Genomic DNA, 20,593 nt, shown 5'->3' with positions numbered 1-20,593 from the left:
CTATTCTATTCTATTCTATTCTATTCTATTCTATTCTATTCTATTCTACTCTATTCTATAAGACCAATAGTCTTTTAACTTGAGGCTAAGCCTTCAGTATCCCAAGACTTGCAGGTTATTTCTTAACAAGTTAAGAAACCTTGAGAGCAGGTTGAAATGGGTTGACTTTTTGACTTGGTTGGGAAAAGGATTAATTACTGTTTCATTGTTGTATTGTGAATATTACAGATGCAGGAAACTTATGAACAGATGATTATGTAAGTGCATGTACGAAGTGACCACAGGAGAAAACAATCACAAATCAATACTGTTAAGTCAATACACTTTATTAAAAGTAACTCTCAAACACACAAATCAATAAATGTAGACTTTCAACATGCTATACATGTTTTCACCTGTTTTTTTTTGCACGGTATACCATTTATTTTATCCTTAAATACAACACAATATAAATCTTTTAGAGTTTTACAACCTCACTAGCACTGTTGTTGAAACACAAGAGAAACTCATTTGAAGGGTTCTGATTTTAATCTGCTGCTTACTGGAGAATATAAAATCATAGATTTACTTCAAGCATTCTACCCTTGACCCGGACATAAAACTTGAGCTGAGCAGTAGCGGTTTGCAGACAGTCAGAAACAGTACGGTTGAATTGATTTACAACCATTCTGACAACATCAAGAATGTAATCAACAGAGTCTTTTATATACTCAGTGTCCAAAGCTCTGTTTGCGTATTTTGTGATTGTCCTCATTAACCTTGCATGTTCCTTGTAAAAAGCATTAACAAAGACAGCAAGTGCATCAAGGGCATCAGACCTCAGGGTGTCAACCAAGTCTTGAGCTTTGTCTACATAATTTTTCAGGGTGTTGCCCAAGTTTTCCAGAACTACATCTAGACTCTCTGGGTGTTTCAGAAGACTCAAAACATGGTTGAACATGTTTCTTACCCTTTCTCTTATCTCATCAATTGTTTTGGCACTAGCCATGACATCACCAATGGGCATTGTGACCTGTATCTCACTGAAAGTGTTAATTATAACGTTGAAAGTGTACTCTACTTTAACACTCACAAAGTTGAATGCTTTCTCAAGCAAATTAGTAAGGCTGATTGTCATCCTGTTGAGTACCTCAATGAGGGGTAGCATCTCCTGAGAGCCAGGCAATCTGACTTGAGTGTCTCTCAGGAAACTGATGGTAGCATTCAGGAGTGACTGAAGAGTTTTCTGGTACTGAACAATGGTGTTCCTAAAGAGAATGGACACATGGCTCAGGTGCGGGGCGTGGTCGTTCGCAATTGTGTGGGCCTCCTCAATGTAGTAGATAATATTGTTCTTTAGCTGAGCAGCATATCTGGATAGGTGGTATTTCTCAGCAAAGTTAGAAATACTGTCGGTGATAGCTGGAAGCCTTTCTTGAAGTCCACTGAGCATGATTTCAGGGGCCTCCATGTTCATCATCATCTTCAGATTCATCCTATCAGTGTCTCTGACAGAAGCTCGAATGGTGACGATATCTACATCCTTTCCTGGCTCAGACTATTACACACAGACACACACACAGACACACACACACACACCCAAACAACATAAAATAAGATAAAAACATCGATTTGCTATTGTAGTGCAAAGTAAAACTAGTTTGGGATACTTACAGCATATCTGCCATAAAGCCTGGCATTCATCTGAGCTGGGACTCTGCCATGGAGCTGAAGACCAAGAAAGCCAGTAGATGGAACTGAAATTGTGCAGCTCATTCCATCTTTGCGGAAAGCATAGCGTACATTGATGTCGGTGAAGCCAGGGCTGGTTATGTCCATGCTAAAGGTGAGACGGGAGTCACTGTGGAGGTAGTAAAACATTGGTCACTTTTTTGTGGCACAGAAGGTAACTTTACCCAGTAAACGAATAGAGTAGCAACAGCTACATCAACAACATCTAGCATGAAACAAATTTAAACTTACACCAGTGTATGAGAAAGAATTTGTTGAATGTCCATGGTCAGATCACTATGGATGAAAATTGCTTTCCCAGTCAGCATTAGTCCAGCATCCTCAAGGTTTAGGGTAACAGAAGCTGTTTAAGAACAAGTACTTGCGTTAAAATGAGTCTTTTTTGTTTCCAGCAAATAAAAATGTTGTATTTGCTAAAAAAAAAAAAAAACTTACAATCCATGTCATATTCCAAGAAGGTAAAAGCAGAGGTGGCAGATGACTTCAAGTCGCCCTTGAACACGGGTGCACTGCCATCCAATTCAGCTGCCAGGCTGGTGGTGTACAGAGGGCTGACGAACTTGGCCTTTGTGGAAATCTTCTGCTTGGCAACTGTCACTTCAGCAACAGTTTTGTCAGAGAAGGTGAGGTCACCTAGGCTGCTCAGCTGAGATATGTCAATCTCAATATCAGTATTTAATACAGACTGTGGAGCAAAGTCAGTGGTGGTCTGAATGGTGTGCTTCCCATTGGTGTTAAAGTTGAGCAAGTTGGCTTCGTTGTTGCTGCTATACTTCAGCACTGCATACACACGGCTCAAGGAAGCTTCAACTTCAAGACTCTCATTTACATCCAGACCAATGACTTTGGTTGTGTCGTAATTTAGGTTGGCATCAGTGAACATTTTGAACATGGTACGCAAACCATTATTGTTCAGGAACAGATTGATCTCATTATCCAGTACTCCAAAAACTAGGCAGTCTTCAAGCACAGTGCTGTCCATGTTCATTTTAGCTGTTGACTCCATGGAAATGTATTCATAGGTTCCATCCAGCTTTAGACTGTGGTCCATTGCTGCCTTCCCAACAGCCTTAATCACAGGGATGTTGAAGTCACTCTTGACTGTCAAGGTGGACATAACATTTGGTTTGGTCTTGGTGTCAGCGACCAGATTTTGGTTTGCCTCCAGCTCGAGAATGGGCAGAGTAACCTTTGCTACTGTAGCCACAGAGACAGCAGTTTCAAGTGTCTCAGTGCTCACACTGATGGAGCTGTCATGAGTTCCCTCAATGTGTGGATTTTCAAGGATCAGGGAATTGGCCAGCTTGATTCCTCTCTGGGTGGTGAGACTTGTGGTGCTGTCAAGTTTGGCTTTCAGACTCTCAAAAACTGAAGCTGTGGTAGCTCCAAGACGGAACACAATGTCATCCTCAGTATACAGACCAGCATTGGCATTTAAATTAATTATGTTAGACTTGAAAGACAGATCTGCGATTAGGTTACCCAGAGAGGGAATCTGGATCATTTCAATAAGTTGGGTAGTTTGGCTTTTCTGGTAGACAATCTTAGCACCAAAGTTCACAGCCTGCTCGGTGGTTGTCAAAATGTATTTCAGTCCAGTTTGCTCGTATAGATTCAGAGCACGAATAGCTGGGGTTGGTAAATCAATCAATGGAATATTAATTTCAGGAATGTCAATGGGCTTGGTCAAGAAATCAAGATTTGTCTCCCCTTCAACGTTAGAAAGGATGGCAGTCTCCATCTCATTGTTCTCTAAAGTCAAGTTCCAGAGGACTTTGAACTGATTCAATCGAGCCAGAGCCACAGTGTTCATATGCTGTGTGTTAGGCCTGATGGTTGCTGAGTAATCATTTTGCATGTCAATTTTAAAAGTCACATCATCATTTACATAAACCTTGGAATTTCCCTTATTCTGTAGGCTAAATAGAAGCTCCCTGGGACAAATAGTGGCGTCAATCACGTTGTATAGGCCTCCATTCACAACACCAGTCATATCAGCACTATGGGTCACCTTGAGCTCAAGCCTCATCTCATGCAGAGTTGGGTTGACTATGACTTGTAGATCACTCCTGAGAGAATTGTCTTGAGAGTTGACAGAGGCAGTACCCTGATTATCTACACTTATTGTAATAGAGGTACCTTCCTGGCGCGCGATGACCTTCTGAGTAACAGATGTCTCACCAGCAAGGCCCATAACTGGTAGGTTGAGCACGTGTTTATAGGAAGTGTCCATGGTGGCAGATAAACCACCATCGGTAGCCAAGAAAGCTTCATTTAGAAGCTCAGCATCGTAAGGTCCTGTGGTGGACTTCACGGTGGTCTTTGCTGAGACCTGGGCTGAGAAGTAAGAATATGTCGCTGATAAATCATGGTCTACAACAAGAAAACTGTGGTTGAATTTAAGGGTCTCAGCAACAATCAAACGCCCCGTGGGAATGGCAAGCTGTGCAGTGCAATCCAGGTTAAAGTTGAGGATTTCCAAGTTTGTAGATGTACTTTGGGAAGTCAGAAGAGCTGTTAGCTGAGGAGTGTTTTCTGCATCTAGAGAGCTCTGGACTTCAGCTGCATTCTTAATAGTATAGTTGGGAGTGTTGACTTTCATCTCACAACTAAGTTTGCCAAATCTTGGAATTATGATTTCAGTAGGAATTTTTGGCAGCTTGAATCGTGGCAGTTTAATAGTCTGCACAAATTTATCTGCAGGAACATCAGGAAGGGTGGGGAAAGAGAACTCGGGTATGGTGATCTCTGGAAGTGAAAGCTCAGGCAAGGTGGGAATGTAACTCGTGGCCATGTCTTCAAATGCAGCAGCTATTTCAAACAGCTTTGTCTGGAGGTTGGAAAGATAAGCAATCAAGTCATTGAATGTCTGCTGGATTTCATTCATAGTGATGGTGGTGGCTTTCACAGTGTAGAAACCCATGATGGTAAACTCAGGGATGTCCAGCTCTTGTGGGACTTCAAACTGGTAAAGCGAATCCAGGCTAATTTTCATAGAAGGAAGAGTAAGATCAGTAAGAGGGATTGTGAAGGATGAAATCATCAGTTCAGCTTCAGCCAGACCAGAAAGAATTCCTTCGATGATTTGCAACACCTCTTGGACAATTTTTGGCTTCTTCAGGATCTCAACTATATTAGAGAAAATATTAGATGCAACAGTTATGAATTCACTGTAGTGCTCCTTTGCCAACTGCAGATAGGAAGTAATCTTAGCATTAATATCCAGGTTTTCAATTCCCTGCTTTACAATTTCAGCAAATTTCCTCATATTATCAAACACAACTTGGTCAAAGTTGTCTTTTGCTTCCTGCAAAAATTCTGTTAATTTCATTTCTTTCAGCTGGTCCAAGGCACCCCTACTAAATGACAAGATGAAGTTGGCAAAGTCCCTTGATGCCTCAAGTTTCTGCTGGATTTCAAGAGACACCATAATATCATTTACTAAAGTTGTGAATTGGACTATCATTTCATTGGCATAAGCCACAAAACCATTGTAGTCAAGGGAATTCAGTTTCTGCTCAACTATCTGAATATAGCCATTCAGCTCAGCCATTACATCCTCAACTCCATTTTCGCTCAAGTAGTTAACTGTATCCTGGAAGACATACACTATTTTGGTTGAAATGTCTGCGTCTTTCCACAGCTTTGCTAAAGCTGTTGTGGTTTCTTCAATTTTTAACTGCTTAATGAACTCTGTTAACTTTTCAAGGATTGCTTGAACTTTATTTTCAATCTCAAACTTGATCATCAGCTCTCTTATGTTGGCCAAGAAATTATTGATCTCACCAAGGATGTCAAAGTCCAGGACAATTTCCCTGATGGTATCTGTCATGCTGCCGACAGTCTCAGTGGGAATTCGACTCACAAGTGCATCAGTGTAAGCTTTGAAGTCTATGGATGAGATGATATTTGTTAGTTTAGCAACAACCACTTCCAAGTCAAAGGCCTGAATGGTTTCTTTCAGTAAACTTATTATCATCTGCAGTTTAGCCTTGATTTCATAACTGGCATCAATATCATTCAGGAACGCAATGCTGCTTCCTTTCAGTTTTTCCAGGTCAATTTGCTCAATCATGCTCTTCACGTTATCAATCACATCTATAACCAGGGCTTTGATGTCAAGTTCCTCTGTAATGGCATCCAGCAGCTGCTGGGTCTTCTGAATGAGGTTTTCAGGAATGACGCCACCGACAATAATGTTCTTGATCATATCAGCAATTCTCTGGATAAATATACTGAGATCTGAGAGTTTTTTCTCCATAATTGCCTTTAGGTTTCTCAGTATGGCTTCCACATCCTCCATAGAGATGACATATTCTTGGGCAATATCACTCAAATACTGATTCAGCTGAGTAATCTTCTCCGCTGGATTTAGCTGAGAGACAAAGTCATCAACATACTGTGGGAAGGAGTCAATCTTAGCCCTGATCAGCGGATCATTGATGAAACTCTGCATTGCCTCTCCAGCATACTTGACAAAACCCTTGATGCTTTCAACTAAAGCTGGCAGATTGTCAACAAGAGAGAATTGAATTAAAGGACTGTCTGTACTCTTGTCATACCTCAAGAACCCCGAATGGGTAAATTCTTGGTTCTCTGTGGAGTCACGGTTCAGGAAGTTTGTAAGGATGGTGCCTGAAACTTCCAGTCCTGTTCTCTCAGCAGTGTTGTAGATGCTCAAGTCCTGACTGAGGGAATGCTCATTCACCTTTGATTTCATACTGAAACCGCTCATCTGCTGTTGAACTGTCCAAATATTTTCCATCTTGTTGTCAAATGTTGTCTCCAGGGAGAAGCCGTTATCCAGCTGCTGGGTCACTGATGCTCCGCATTCATGTGAGCTTGCAAGTGCCAGGGGCTGTGTTTTCAGGAACCACTTGCTATAGACTTGAGCGCTGTGCTTTCCATACATGGTCATGTCTCCATCAGCATTGAAGATGGCATCAAGATTGAAATCAAAAGGCACAACACTGCAGCGAATGGTGTTATCAAAGCGCAGTGGCTGAGAGTTGAAGCGGGCATCGTTGGTGAGCCTGGCTGCAAGACCAATAACTTCAAGCTCGGTGTTGTGGCTCATATGAGCTCCAAAGAGTTGTCCAGTAGTGCTGCACTTTGCGTTGGCAGCCAGATCGGCATAAGTGACCTGGTAGGTGTGCTTGATCTCTTCCTCACCATAGATGGCCTTCAGGGTTCCGGTCAGATCCATCTTGTAGAGCTCTGCCTTGAGCACTGCCTCATTGATGACTTCAGCTGTAAGAAGCTTCAGGTTGTTGTTTACATTTGCAGAAGCTGTGTAGGGCTTCAGGTCGATGGTGATATCATGTGTGTATGAGGCATATTCACTTGCGCTGGCTTCAGCCTTTGAGTGAAAGTCAAGGCCAGAGAGAGAGATGGCCAAAGTGTTGGCATTATCAACCTTAATGTCCCGCAGAGCAGCCTTGTTGTTAATATTCAGAGTAGCCTTTGAGGCATCAAGCACAGCATCAAAGGTGTTTTCCAGGGAAAGGGGGCTCTGGAGAGTGGTGGTTCCACTTGTGGTCAAACCATCTTTGTTCATTTTCAGAATAACCTTGTGGATAGCCTCGTTTTCCAGGAGCTTCATGGAAGCGCCACTGCTCACAGACAGACCATTGACACTCAATGAAGCAGTCAGTAGAGAGGAAACACGGTTTTCATTGTGGCCTGCATTTGTCTCACATTTCAGTAAAAGTTTGCTGTCTCTAAAGGAAACCTCAGCAACATTGGTCAAGACTGTTGAGTCAATCTGAACAGAGGAGTCAATCTTCGCCTCTGGCTTGAATGGAGCGATGGTGATTAACTGGGTTGCAGTGGCTTTGCCATGAGCTGGTCCAACTGTCCATGCTCCCTCCAAGTTGCTGTCAGCAGAGATTTCATCGGTACTGACTCCAGCCATACCAGTGTGCTCAAGTGCAATACTGACACCCAAGGGGCTCCTGGCTTCAATCTTGCTGCTGGATTTTAGATTAAATTTGTCTGTGATGGTGGCTTCCTCAACAAAGTCAATACTAGCCTCAATAAATGTATGAACTAAAGAGGTTTTAAAGTTGGCTTTGATGGCATCAGTGGTGGCCAACATCCCAGAGCCTAGTGAAAACAGACATAAGGACAGACAACTGATCAATGCAAAATACTGAAATGACTTTGACATAATCTAGAGATTCATGTCCTGCTATTCAAAATGAGATTTACACATTCAAGTCTTTTGTGTAAAAACTATCAACTTCTTCCTTCATTCTTGGTTACAGACAGTTAAATATTATACATTTTTCATGTATCAGTACAATACCTTCAATCTTTACTGAGAGGATGTCAAGTGGTGAGGTTCCAGTCACGTCAAACTTAGCTGAGTAGCTTGGTGTCTCCACAACATCTTTGCCGGCAGCAACTGAGGCCTCCATGTTGTATAAGTTGCTCTTCATCAGAGCTGAAACCTCAGCTTTGCCCAAAAGAGGAATAGCCAATGTCAGGCTTTCAGGGACAAAAAGTTCTGGGATGGGAATCTTCGTTGAGACGAAATTTAGCCCCAAAATTGGTAAGAAAATGTTAGGCGTAGTCAAAGCTGGTGGGAAGTTCAACTCTTCTGTTGACTTTCCACCAAGAGGAATAGGGATGGAAATGGTGAAGTGCTCATTGTTGAAGTAGTAGACAGCCTTTGCCTCACTTAGGGGAAGGGAACAAAAACAGCAAATCAATAGAGTTATCACAGTAACATTTTAAGGTTGATACATTGATCACTGAGTTTTATAAAGCTTACGTATTAAGGAACAATTCTTCTGGCAGTGAAATCTCTGTCACATCCGGAACTCTGAAGCTCTGAATGTAAGGGATATCAGCAGTATACATTTCCAGATGGTTGTCTGCTCCCTGGAGAATGAAAAGCGTAAATACAGTTTAATTCAAGTTAAGATACAACTAAACATCTGATAGTCAATTTTAAGAAGAAAGATTCTTACCTCCATAAATTCCTTCAAGATCTGACCAGCAGTTTTGCCAGTATTCCCCACCTGCAGCTCAAGAATATCTTGGCAATACTGCTTGATGTGATCAGTGTAAGGAAGGGAGTTTAAGCTACCAGAGTTTACATTAGACTTTAATCCAACTTCAACATTGCTGGCATCTGTGAGGAAAAGAAGAATCAAGAATCATCAGAAAGTAAATTCTTGGTCATTCTAAAGCTGCTGATATCTAAAAAGTATGTTATACTGAAATAATAACGCACCATATTTCACTGAGATTTTTTGCTCTGCGGTGGTTTCCAAAATCCTGATGTTACTCGTGAGCTCCATTTTTAAGTCTCCGTCATTTTTAAGGTTTGCTGTCAGAGTGGCATCAGTACTGATAGAAGGGATAAGAAGTTGGACTTGCAGCATTCCTTCCTTCTTTGCCTTCAAACTGAAAAGAACACGAGCAGGTCAGTCTACCGTCAACCATTATGGTTACATTAATGTGACACGAAAGTGGTTTATTTCTGATTTCTTACTTGGCACGGCCAACAAGGGAAAGCTGAGGGATGTTCTTGTTGATTAAGTCAAGAGAGATGGAGTGAGTTCCCTTGCCCTTTGTGTTACCATCAACAACACCCAGCCTGAGTCCAGCCTCCATGTCATAGTCTGGGATCTGGATGTCAGCTGTGATGACATTCTTCCTTCTGTTGTATTTCACAATTGCTCTGGCTTCAGTGGGCTCTGCTCCTGTTGTTGACCAACCATAAGTGTGGAATTATACCTTTAATCTGGTCAGATTTCTTGAACCATCAAGTAGATTTTACCGTAATATCTTATCCTACCTTCAGCCTTCAGAACAAACTTCACAGAATCAACCTTCTGCCGGCCTTCTTCTCCCTCTCTGAGCAACTCATAGACTACAGCAGCAGTGTATTCAGTGACCTCACCAGTCGGGTGAAGTTCCACAGCAAATCTATTAAAACAAATACATTTATAAGTAAGAATGAGCTTTGGCATGTCCTTGCTTAAAAATGCATGACCTTCTCTGGAAAGCCTATTGTCTGAATGGCAACAAAAGTTCCCTAAAGATGCACATGAGGGATGCACTGACAATTCGGCCACCGAAAATGGCCTCAAAGTGCATTTTTGGTTTCCAGCCAGAAGACTTTTTAAAAAGTTTTTTGGGGGGGCTTTTTGTGCGTTTAATTAGAGAGGAAGGGCCAGTGAATAGAACAGGAAACAAGGTGAGATTGGAAAATGATGCGGGAAACAGGCTACAGGCCGGTTTGAAACCCGGGCCACCTGCTCAAGGGCAAACCTCATGTGGCACAACCTTGACTGCTAGGCCTTCTGCGCCCTCCCAGTCAAATTTATTTTTTCTAAATAACCCCAGATCACAGTGTATCAGTGTAGCACTGTCAGTTGCTAGGCGCCGCCCTATTGGCTATGGCTGCCTTATGCAGCAGCTCTCTTTTCTTTGTCCGTTTCTTGTAATTTTTTCGTCTCTTTTTCGTAATCTTTGTGTTTGGACTGGATCATTACTTTGTATGGCTCATTTGTTGGTCATAGACAACAAATTTTTTGTGGCTTCAGCGATATTTTTACTACTTTTTCTCCTGTATTTGTCTGGAGATCCTACATGTAACCATGGCTGCATTGTTTACATGTGAACTCAGATGTTAGCAGCCTGTAGCATGCCAATGCTAACTGGTGTAAGGCCTGATGTCTTTCCACAAGGTGAGGAGAAGGAGGTGAGGACGACGTGCTGGTTCTCAGGTGTGAGTTAAGAAGTGACAACATGGACCTGTCCTTCCATCCATCATTATTGAGAACTTAAGATCTATCTCCAATAAGATGGACGAGCTAGCCATGCTAACCCAGCAACACAGCAAATACCAGGCAGAGTAGCATCATGCTATTCACAGACATGGCTAAGGGAGCTAACATCAGACACCAACGCCACATTGGAAGAGCTTCACCTGCTGTGAGCAGACAGGATCTAGGAGACAGAGATGGAGCATGACTGAAGAAGCTCAGTCCTGGACCCTGTGGAGGTGGAGGCTGGCTGAACTGGAGAATGATGGACAAACGGTCATCATCTATTTTCTTATGGACCTTTCTGCAGTTTCATACTTTTGTTTTCTTGATTGCTGCTGTGACTTCAATTTCGTTGTACTTGTTACAATGACAATAAAGTTCTATTCTATTCTATTCTATTCTATTCTATTCTATTCTATTCTATTCTATTCTAAGCAGATTTCATTAAAGTGTACCTCCCTTAAAGAACAGCTCTATACCTTGTCCTTTTATTTAAAAGACTAAACAGCCTTATGTTATATATCTTATTTACATGACAGGATGTGATTTCTGTCTCCACATGGTCATGTGCTAAAAACTGAGCATAGCAGAGCTCTGCTTGATACGTTTACAGACACCTCAACACGTGCAACACAGAGACGAGAACCTAAAAAAGCAGACAGAGAGTAGGGAAAAATAATGTTGCAACCACCACAAGAATGCAAAAATAAATCTCTCTTTTTAGATGGTGCTGACTCCCTGGGCCAACTCTGTGAGGAATTAATTTTTCTTTGAAGCATTAATATTTATTTATACAAATGCAATGCCTTGATTATAGTGAGGTTAGTACACAGTCATAGCCATAAATGCAATGGTACTAGTAAGTGACATAATCATTTCTTTCGGTTTTTCTGTTTTCAGTCTTGGTTTCTTCATTTTTAGTTTTCAGTCTTGGCTGAGGATTTTCATTTTAATGCATCACCAAATGTGTATGTTGTTATTTAATGCTCATGTGCCCTCCTAGATCTTTATGCTACTTATGGCATTGGCACAAGATGGATGGTTTCTTAGCTGAGGATGTGGCGTGAATGATTTCCAAAAAGAATGTCACACTATGGGATGATATGATAAAACATTTTTAGCCTTTGAGTTAGAAAGTTTCACTTACTTGCTGTCTCCAGTGAAGGGGAAATAAGGGGCTGTCTCTTGAGAGAAAGCATCAGTGTACTGCAGAGTAGTGCAGTAATTCATTCCAGTGAAGAAAGGAGTGCACTCGTTAACATTAACCTTGTCAGTAACCAAAGGTGGGATTGTCATTGCCCCTGATCCAGTCAATGCCACCAGGCTGTTTCTATGGGGGGGAAAAGAAACCAGGACAATGTTTTCGTTAAATATATTTTGACATGTTGTTTCCACACTTATCCATATCTTGTCCTTAGAGAGTAGCTACACATTACACTGTTTTATTAAACTCAATCGCTGTTGTTCTGCATGTTGAGTTTTCTTCTTTTCTTTTAATAAAGCTGGCTCCTGTTCCTTAATTTTCTATAGGCATGGTACTGTGTTTGCATGTGTGATGGCTGAAAAAGCCACTTGAGCCTTACTTCATAGTGATTATCTTTGTAGGATGCGTTGGAGCAGGGATGGTCAGCTTAACGTTGTCACTTGTAAGGGAAATCCTGGCAGCGAGCCCACTCTCATGGTACATGCTGGTGTGCATCTCCAATCCAGATGTGACATATTCAGGGATATATGACCCAGCTCGAGTGTTAAACTCAATGCCAGCTGAAGGTATGAACGCCACTTCACTCTGTGGACACACAGCACACATAGGTACCTCATCTGCATTCCTAAATACTACACAGCTAAAAATGAGTCAAAATGAGTTATTTGCATGTCAGAAGTTATATTTAATGGAATGATTCTGTTCTGAGATGTCCCTACCCTTCCACCTGCCTATGTGGAATGCCAAAAAGCCAAGCCAAGCTTGACTTTATGGCCTGTGTGGACTAATGCTTCACTCAATTCTTGTAAAACCTACTTTAAAAAAAGATGTTTCATTTACTACTACTACTACTACTACTACTACTACTACTACTACTACTATACTATACTCACCATGTCAGAGGCAAGCTTCAGTCCGCCCTTGATGCCAGGGGTAAAAGTACCAGACAGTGCAATCTTCAGAGGCACACCAGTGGAAGTAGGCAGGGAGAATTCATTGTCCATGAAGATGTAGTGGCCATAGATTGCATTGTCAACCTTAGTCATCAGTGCCTTCAGCAGCTGTGGTAGGAAAAATACCAATGTAGTTAGGATCCTGAAAAATGTTAAATGTGTCAAACTTAAACAAACTCTGAACAAAGATGTTTTTTTTACCTCAGTAGGAAACATCTTGAACATGCTGTCAGCCATCATGGCAGCAGAGTAAGCGATATCTGTGATTTCATCAGTCCGCAGATACCCAAGCTCGTTCCCCAGGAGTCTCAGATAAACCATTGCTTCAGGAGTTGGTGTTGTCTTCAGCTCTCTCACAAGTTTGTTGAGGTTGCGACTAATGTCTCTCACAAAGCTTTGGGAAGCCTGCACATTCAAATGTTATGGTATATTACTTGGTCATAGCTGTTTTTTAGAACCTCTTATCCAAGTCAATTATGAGACAGTAACAAATTTCATAGAACACAAAACACTTTCTCATAATACCTGTCTCTTCATCCTGTCCCTCTTCAAGGCAGGCATGATGTTCTGCAGGATTTCGTTGACTCTAAGTGGCATGTTGTCAGAGACAAAGTACATCATCTTCAGAGCAGTGTCAGGGAAGAAACCATCTTCTCCAAACAGGGTTTCAACAGTGGTCTCAAATCCTTTGCCCTCCATGCCAATCTGTTTAGATTACACATTTAGGACATTAGTCTACCAACAGAACACTTTCTACTTAAAATTGTCATGAGCCATTTTTAGATGAATAGCACAAGATGTTTACCTCCATCATGTCAACATCATAGCCAAAAGCCTTCAGAGTCATTTCAAGCATGACTTCCTTTGGCAGGTAGCTGGCCCCCTCAAAGATTATGTTGCCCTCCACAGATCCAATCTTGTAGTGGCTTGAAAACTTGGTGGGGTCCATAATGGCTCCAATCTGATTGCCCTGCAGGGCATCAAGAATCTTCTGCCTCAGTCTGTTGGGAAGAAACAAATGATTCTATAAACCTGATGGCTGTGGTCACATCGAAACACCTACTTAAAACAAAAGGTGATACTCCAAATTTGATCACTTTAAGTCTTAACCTGGTACTGCTTTATACTTACTCAAGGGTCTCTGGCTCGGTTGAGGACAGAATGTTGGTCACATGGGAGATCACAAAGCTCTTGGCTTGGTTGTCCTGCTCAACGGGCAGAGCAGCTGCCAGCTGGGCCAGTTCACTGGGCTGGGGGTCCTTCATAAGAACCAGATATGCAGCGACACGCTTCTGGATTGGGCTGGTACCGTCCAACAGAACCTGCATGAGAACCTCTCTGCCCTGTGACCAAAGAAGACATCTAAAATAAGTATACAGTCGATGTTTTCTCTCAGAAAATTTCATTTGAAAGCCTCTGTACAACTGGACTTGCCTCCTCAGGGACAGGGGTGAGCCTGTATGCCTGGATGGCAGCCTGCTGTACAGACAGGTGAGCAGCGGGTTGGTTCACACACTGGATCACAGCGGCTCTCAGGGCAGGACTGGCGGGTCCAACAGCTGCAGCCATGTTTCCAATGACCTAGAGTGAAAGGATACATTAATATTATGCTCATTGGTGCTTTCTGTCATTTTAACTTTCATATGTCTATAAGTTTACCCACCCTTAGAGTCAAAAAAGTTTTGTCCTTGTCACCAGAGCAGTCACCCAGCTGCTGAGTCATAAACTCAGCAACAGCATAAATCTCAGGGATCATTTTTCCTTCAGCTTTGTAGTATCTATAACAAAAATTTAGTAATTACAATCCCAATACTTTGGAAAAATAAGACTTATTACCATGGTTTACAACAAGGCTAGATCCACTCACCTCTTGACCACATTGCTCAGAGCATACATGATGGGCTTGCTGGGCTTGTATTTGGCCATCTCCAGCATGTCGTTGATCAGCAGGGGAGAAGGATTGGACACAAGGCCCAAAGCGAAAACTCCAGCATCGACTTCCATTGAAGAAGTTTCTAGAGTCCTGAAGATCTGCATGATAGCACTGCTACACTCAGGCGTCCCACACTGGGCGAGGACCTGGTAGGTCAGGACTCTGGACACAGCAAGAGCTTCAGGGATGGCAGGGCTCAGGGTCTCGGCCTTCATTCCACGGACCATGATGACAAGCCTCTGGAAGAGGTCGGCTCTCCTGTGTCCCTCGTTCTCGGGCAGAGCAGCCAGTTCTCCCAGGAGACGCAGACCAGCATCTTTATCCTGGATCACACTCTTGTCCTCTGCAATCTCCATGTGGAGACTTTTGGCAGCATTGCCTTTGATATGCAGTGAGAGAATAAAAATAAAATCATTTAGGCTTTAAGTTCTTTTTTTGTAAATAGCAGTAATCAAAATGGTCAGGACATGAAAAGGAGCTTACTGGGATTGAAGACTTCATTGGTGTAAGAAGATACTTGAACCAGACTCAGTTTTTGCTTTCCAACATTGGTAACTCCATATTCCTCCCTGTGGAGAACCAACAAAAGGTTGAAAAGGACGATAGCAAGGCTTAGGTTATTGGCTTATTCTGTCAGACTGCGGTTCAGTATAATTAATATTACTTGTGTGAGAAGGGGATGAGAATGTGTTTCTCAGTGCAGGAGCCAGAGGTCATGTGCTGTTCCTCATTATCAAACTTGTAGTTGCAGGTCTGTGTGCTTCTGATCAGCTTGGAAAGAGGATAATGCTGCAAGACAAAAAAAAAAGTTTTGTTTTTAACTGCTGAAAGATTACAAGTCTGTTGAACCAAGTGAGGGGGAGCAATGAGATTTTTTCTGGGTGAGATCATAGAAATGTACAAAAATGATTGTAGCACGTGCTTGTAATCTAAACTTGAACTAAATGAGATACCTTACCATGCCAGAAATGAGAGCCAGTGGGCTGGAGTGATCTCTCATTGGGACAAATTTGTCACATCTGGACAGATCCCTGGTGAGACTGATGTCTGTTGCAATATCCTCTCTGGTGTTAATCGTCAGCTGGGTCTTGCACATGCCATGGATTGAAGGCTGAAACCGGTGAGAGATGTTAATACAGCTTAGCTTAGTTTCTATTCAATGTTTTTTATTGGCTGTTGATGAGTGCTCAAACAAGAGAGTAAGATGGTTGAATTTTTAGCTTACAAAGCTGAGTGGGACACTTACCATGTTCTTGTTCTTCTCCTCTTCCACCAGAGGGACAGCCAGTGCAGAGATGATACCCCTCTTGATGTTCAGGATGGTTGTTGTCTCTCCCTCTTCGGGGTACAGTTTCACAGTGTACACACCCTCAACCACAACCTTCAGAGGATATCTACAGAAAATGTGAGTATCAGTAAATTTGCCCTGAAACTAACATGTCATGCACCATCACGTCAGTGAATGGAAACCCATTAGTGGAACATACTTCTCCATTTCTGCAGCAAAGGCATCAGAGCTGGCAGCAGGACCGAACACAGGGCTGCCCTCTGCGTCCATGTCGACCACCTCGCTCAGGCTGCAGCCAGTGGTGCTGATGATGAAACTACAAGTCTGAGGTACCTCGATTTTAACCTGTTTCAAGGGATGATGTAAGCTTTTACTACAACATATAGATAAGTTGGAGAGAAAAACACACCTGAATTGTTTTTAAAGAATGCGGGAAGATGTATTGCTTTTTTGAAGCATACCTTGCAAGTGGCCATGGGTCCATTCTTGAGATGTGAAGCTCCATTGATGGCATTCAGAGACTCAGCATTGTACAGGTACTCATACTTGTGGAGGGCTTTGTATCTTTTGTTTACTGACAGAGAGGTGTTCTTACATTAGACTCTTGTATGATTAACAAAACGTGTACTAACTCTAACATTTTTGAACATACAACATCTGTGCACAGAAAGTAATATCTGCACCATGTTTATAAAAATATGAAGCACTTGAACTCACACAGGCAGCTTGAATGTTCCTCTTGGGCATCTGTAATGACAGCCATTTGCAAATTTTAGATTGAAGTGTTTGTTTAGTTTATCGAACCCACAAGCTGTGAGAAGTACTTTTCATAATAAACTAATAAATTATACTCACAAGACAAGGTAAGTGTGGTTAAGAGTAAATAAAGAAAGAGCTTTGAGTCCCCCATCCTGAGTTCTCTGCACCTCCCTCCTTCCAGGGCCTTTGGTAAGCAGTCGGATGAGACTGAGGCCTCAACCTCCTCATGTGCCTTATATACCAAAGGTGTTAGTAACGCAAGGTATGTTGCGATTACATACTGTACTGTCTTAGCTCCAAAGTCCACTCTGTATGTGTGGAGGGACAAAGGCAACTAGTTTCGTAAAGCTTTCTGTCAATATGTTGCCCTAAAATCAGCTTTTTGTGCTGAAACAACTTATTTAGTACTCAATGTAAGATTATCCAAAATACAAACATCTAAAGCTATTTCCCCAATAAAACTTAGATAAGGCCCAAACCTTATACTGTATTTTTCATATTAGAACACTTTCAGACCTAACATATATAACATATATATATACAGCTCTATCAACATGCAATTGTTCACTCATAACTTCTTGGATTTGGTGTCAGAATACAAGAGGTCTGCTCAGTGAATCTCAAGGAGAAAGGTTTGTAGGGAGTTTAGTCAAAAGTGCACCTGTGCCTGCTCCTTTTGCCACCTAAACAGAAGAGCAAATGTGTTTTATTTTTTACAGGAGGTATTTCACATATCTATAATATTCTGGTTTCTGCAAAGTCAGTCTCATCTTTAAAGCCTCATCTTTAAAAAAAAATCAACCTAATATTGCATAATATGCTTAAAATGGCACAACCCTGAAAATGTGGAGTTGTGCTCCTGGGTCTTTGATAAGAAGCTGTTAAACTGGACTTGAACTTCTTGTTATCAAGCTCTTGACAAGGAACCATTGGACTACAGTCTTTGTCCATTGTGTAGACATGATCTGATTATGATCAACTGATTTTCTTTTAGGTTAGCTTACATTAAAAAGCAAAAACACTGATGATTAAACACCATAGGCATTATCAGTCAGGCTTTATTTTAATGGACTGACATTAATATAACAGACATGACTCAAATCTGACTGAAGTAAAGCATTTTTGACAAGATGTGTAACTTCACAGAAAGATGCTGGAACGTCTATACACCAATCAAGCACCAGGGATCCAAGACGTTTTGATTTTTGTTGATTATGTTGCAATGCAGGCCAGTTTGAATTCTAACTGGTAATTGTGGCTGTAAAATGATACATTTTAATTAGTCCTGTCAAATTACATTTCAAATCAAATTTCTGAGGCTGTATGATCAGCGCAAAGCAATTTTTTTTTTCCCAGTGTCTTGATTTGGAAATCAACTGCATGTACTTTACGATTTTGACTTTTTGATGTATCATTTAAATGTATGGTGCAGTTCTACACCAGCGTGATCTGAAACCATGATTTAGAGACAACTTTACAGGGAGTATCCTGAGAAATGAAGTGTCATAACAGAGCTGACTGTTGCCACTCAAACTCTGTAGTTAACCTTTTTTATTCAGTTTCATCCATAGGTCTACTATGGTTAGCATAGTCCAAGAAAGTACTCTGCCAGTAATGTAAATTTGTTTCATTCTGCCCAAAGTGCACCTGTGGTGGCCAGAGCTGTCACTGCAACCAAGCGTCCTTTTAGATTGACAGGTGTGCAGACAGGTGTGTGGGGGACAGTTTTGCCACAGTTACTTTGAAAAAGTAATCCGATCACTGATTACTCCTTTAAAAAGTAACTTACGCTTTCTCCACAAGTAGCCAGGTATTTGGGAAACTGCATATATTTTTATATGTTTTCACCTGTTGTCCACACAAAACTGCAGCGTTACATCACTAAAAACTATGTTTTCTAAAAACTCCGGCCAAACTGAAGATTTTGGAAAACTCCGGTTTCATAGTTTTGTGTGGACGCCGGTTAACTGAGTTTTTGGTTCTCAAATGTCACAGCTGAATGACAGGGGCTCATTCTGATTAGCTGGCATGGGTCTTATGTCAGGAAAACACTGTCCATTATGGGTTTGGCATGCTTGGAGCCACACTCACCGGCAAATTTACTTGCTTTACTGAACTTTACTGAAAACTTGATTTTAAAAGTAACTAAGTTTGATTACAATTTTATTAGTTACTTTCAGCAGTTGCAGACAACACCTGCAGCGGCAAAATTTGGCAAAATTGTGCGATGCAATTAAAATGAATAATAATATGGGTCTACATGTTTTCAGGGCTTGAAGCAGGAAAAAATCCTGTGCCTGAAAGCGGTAACACAGTAACACTATTTTTTTGTTCACACAAACGGTCAGTCAGCGATACAGCATAAGTACCTGTGGCCATCGCTTCTGGTAGGGTCCACAATTTTGTTGTTGGATAATTATGTTTGATATGATCAAGACGGATGATGAAATGCTAAAGTTTACCTGAAATAGATTTAAAACCTTTTTAAATATAAATGACCACTGTGCACACTCAAATAAAGACTACCTAAATCAAGTATTCAGCTCTGAAATGGTTGTGCTCCTTAAATATGAAAATATGCAGACTATTGAAACAAAGTAATTAAAGGAGGAGCATAATATTGCATTCAATGAAAGTTGTGAAGGTTGAAGATTAATTGAAAAAATAAAAACTAAACTGAAAAAGCTTTCTAGAAACACTGTCTACTTTAATATTTATTTACAACAGCAATTTTTCACTAATAAACTAGTACCATACTTTCTGGACTACAAGTCACTTCGTAGTACTATCATACATTTTTTGAGGTCGTATCAGTCAAAAAAATGCGTCATGAAGACGAAAATAACGTAGGCCTACATAAGTCACACTGGACCACAAGTTTCATTTATTTAGAATGATTTGGTTTGTTTACAGTATTTCCAGAGTGAACTTTTTACATATAACTTTTAAAATGTTTGTTTATTAGGAGGTTTAAATACTGTTCCTACGGCTTCTCATATCTATGATCAGTTTCACTTCTCTACGTGTCCTCCTGTCTTCTCCTCCTACCCTGCTCTAGGTGAGTGTTACTGGTGAGAACGGTGCACTGTGAGCTTAAATGAGCTCCATCTGATAAATGTCCTCACTTTTAACAAGTTACGGAATATTTGGCGCTAGATTGTGACTTAAATCCCAGAATCCGTTTACCATAGAGAGCAAACAAGACGCGAGTGAAGTTTTAAAACACGTTATCAGGCGCTAAACACCGGGAGCTGTCACAGTGTCCGAGACGAAGGCTGAAGACCAGCGCGTCTGGGGCGCCTCTCAGTAGAAGACTTTGCGAAGGGACCAATGAGCAAACACTGTGTGCAGGCAGTGCTCGTGGGAGTTGTGGTGTCGTAGTCTCATACTGCAATGGGTTTAGTATTTCAGATGCCGTTTCAGAAAACTACAATTAAATAATTCAACCCGCCGAAGTCGCTAGTAGGAGTGACGGTTTTACTGAAATTCGCATGGATGAAAAATACATCCATGCGCGCCCGATTGCGTGATTACAGACTCGCTGGCGGCGCAGTTTTCGAGCGGGTATCCCGATTACGTGGTAAACTTGCTCTCTGAAGCCAAGCTTCTTTGTTGTCCAAAAACATCTCTCAATATCACTGCTTCATTATAAGGGGTTGCTACGCTGCTTCTGCTCTCCGCCTCCGTCATTAATTACTCTCTTCACGAAGCACATTTATCTGACAAATTAGACGGACAGTGCCATATTGGACGATCGTTCTGCCAGTCACACTCATCATAGACCAATACGCATCAAGCCACGGTATGACGTAGCGGATTTGGGCCGCTGCTGCTTGTTTGTGAAAGAGAGGCGGGAGCTGCTCTCTGCAGCTCCCGCCTCTCTTTCCTGACTGGTTCAGTCGGAACTCGATCGAGTGAAATCAACGGAGGGCAGACAGACCG

At 41.6% G+C, this 20,593-nt stretch overlaps 1 protein-coding gene across 1 annotated transcript; it reads right to left on the bottom strand.

Moving 5' to 3' along the window:
- Positions 1–413: 413 nt before the first annotated feature.
- On the bottom strand, positions 414–16,802 carry LOC141802329 (apolipoprotein B-100-like). Its single transcript, XM_074685869.1, has 28 exons — positions 16,748–16,802; positions 16,610–16,639; positions 16,354–16,466; positions 16,092–16,237; positions 15,851–15,998; positions 15,563–15,715; positions 15,269–15,393; positions 15,088–15,173; positions 14,539–14,983; positions 14,335–14,449; positions 14,106–14,252; positions 13,803–14,014; positions 13,477–13,672; positions 13,197–13,376; positions 12,873–13,076; positions 12,612–12,779; positions 12,098–12,303; positions 11,662–11,844; positions 9,539–9,669; positions 9,233–9,443; positions 8,972–9,144; positions 8,706–8,869; positions 8,507–8,616; positions 8,039–8,412; positions 2,167–7,836; positions 1,963–2,074; positions 1,654–1,840; positions 414–1,537 (listed from the first exon to the last, which is right to left on the bottom strand). Exons 1-28 carry the CDS (start codon positions 16,800–16,802, stop codon positions 557–559), a joined length of 11,025 nt encoding a protein of 3,674 aa, XP_074541970.1. The 3' UTR covers positions 414–556.
- Positions 16,803–20,593: the final 3,791 nt, after the last annotated feature.

Source organism: Halichoeres trimaculatus, unplaced genomic scaffold (genome assembly GCF_033239565.1).
Source record: "Halichoeres trimaculatus isolate MK-OKI-2021-1 unplaced genomic scaffold, fHalTri1.1 fHalTri1_scaffold_13, whole genome shotgun sequence".
Lineage (NCBI taxonomy): Eukaryota > Metazoa > Chordata > Actinopteri > Labriformes > Labridae > Halichoeres > Halichoeres trimaculatus.
This window is presented reverse-complemented; position numbering and strand designations above follow the sequence as displayed.

Excerpts from the sequence above, each read along its gene's own strand:
- LOC141802329 (XM_074685869.1), bottom strand. The coding sequence starts at position 16,802 with ATGGGGGACTCAAAGCTCTTTCTTTATTTACTCTTAACCACACTTACC. Across the intron at positions 13,377-13,476 it reads ATGATGTTGACATGATGGAG|ATTGGCATGGAGGGCAAAGG; the intron begins GTAAACATCTTG and ends TAATCTAAACAG. Across the intron at positions 9,670-11,661 it reads CCCTTCACTGGAGACAGCAA|ATTTGCTGTGGAACTTCACC; the intron begins GTAAGTGAAACT and ends TTGTTTTAATAG.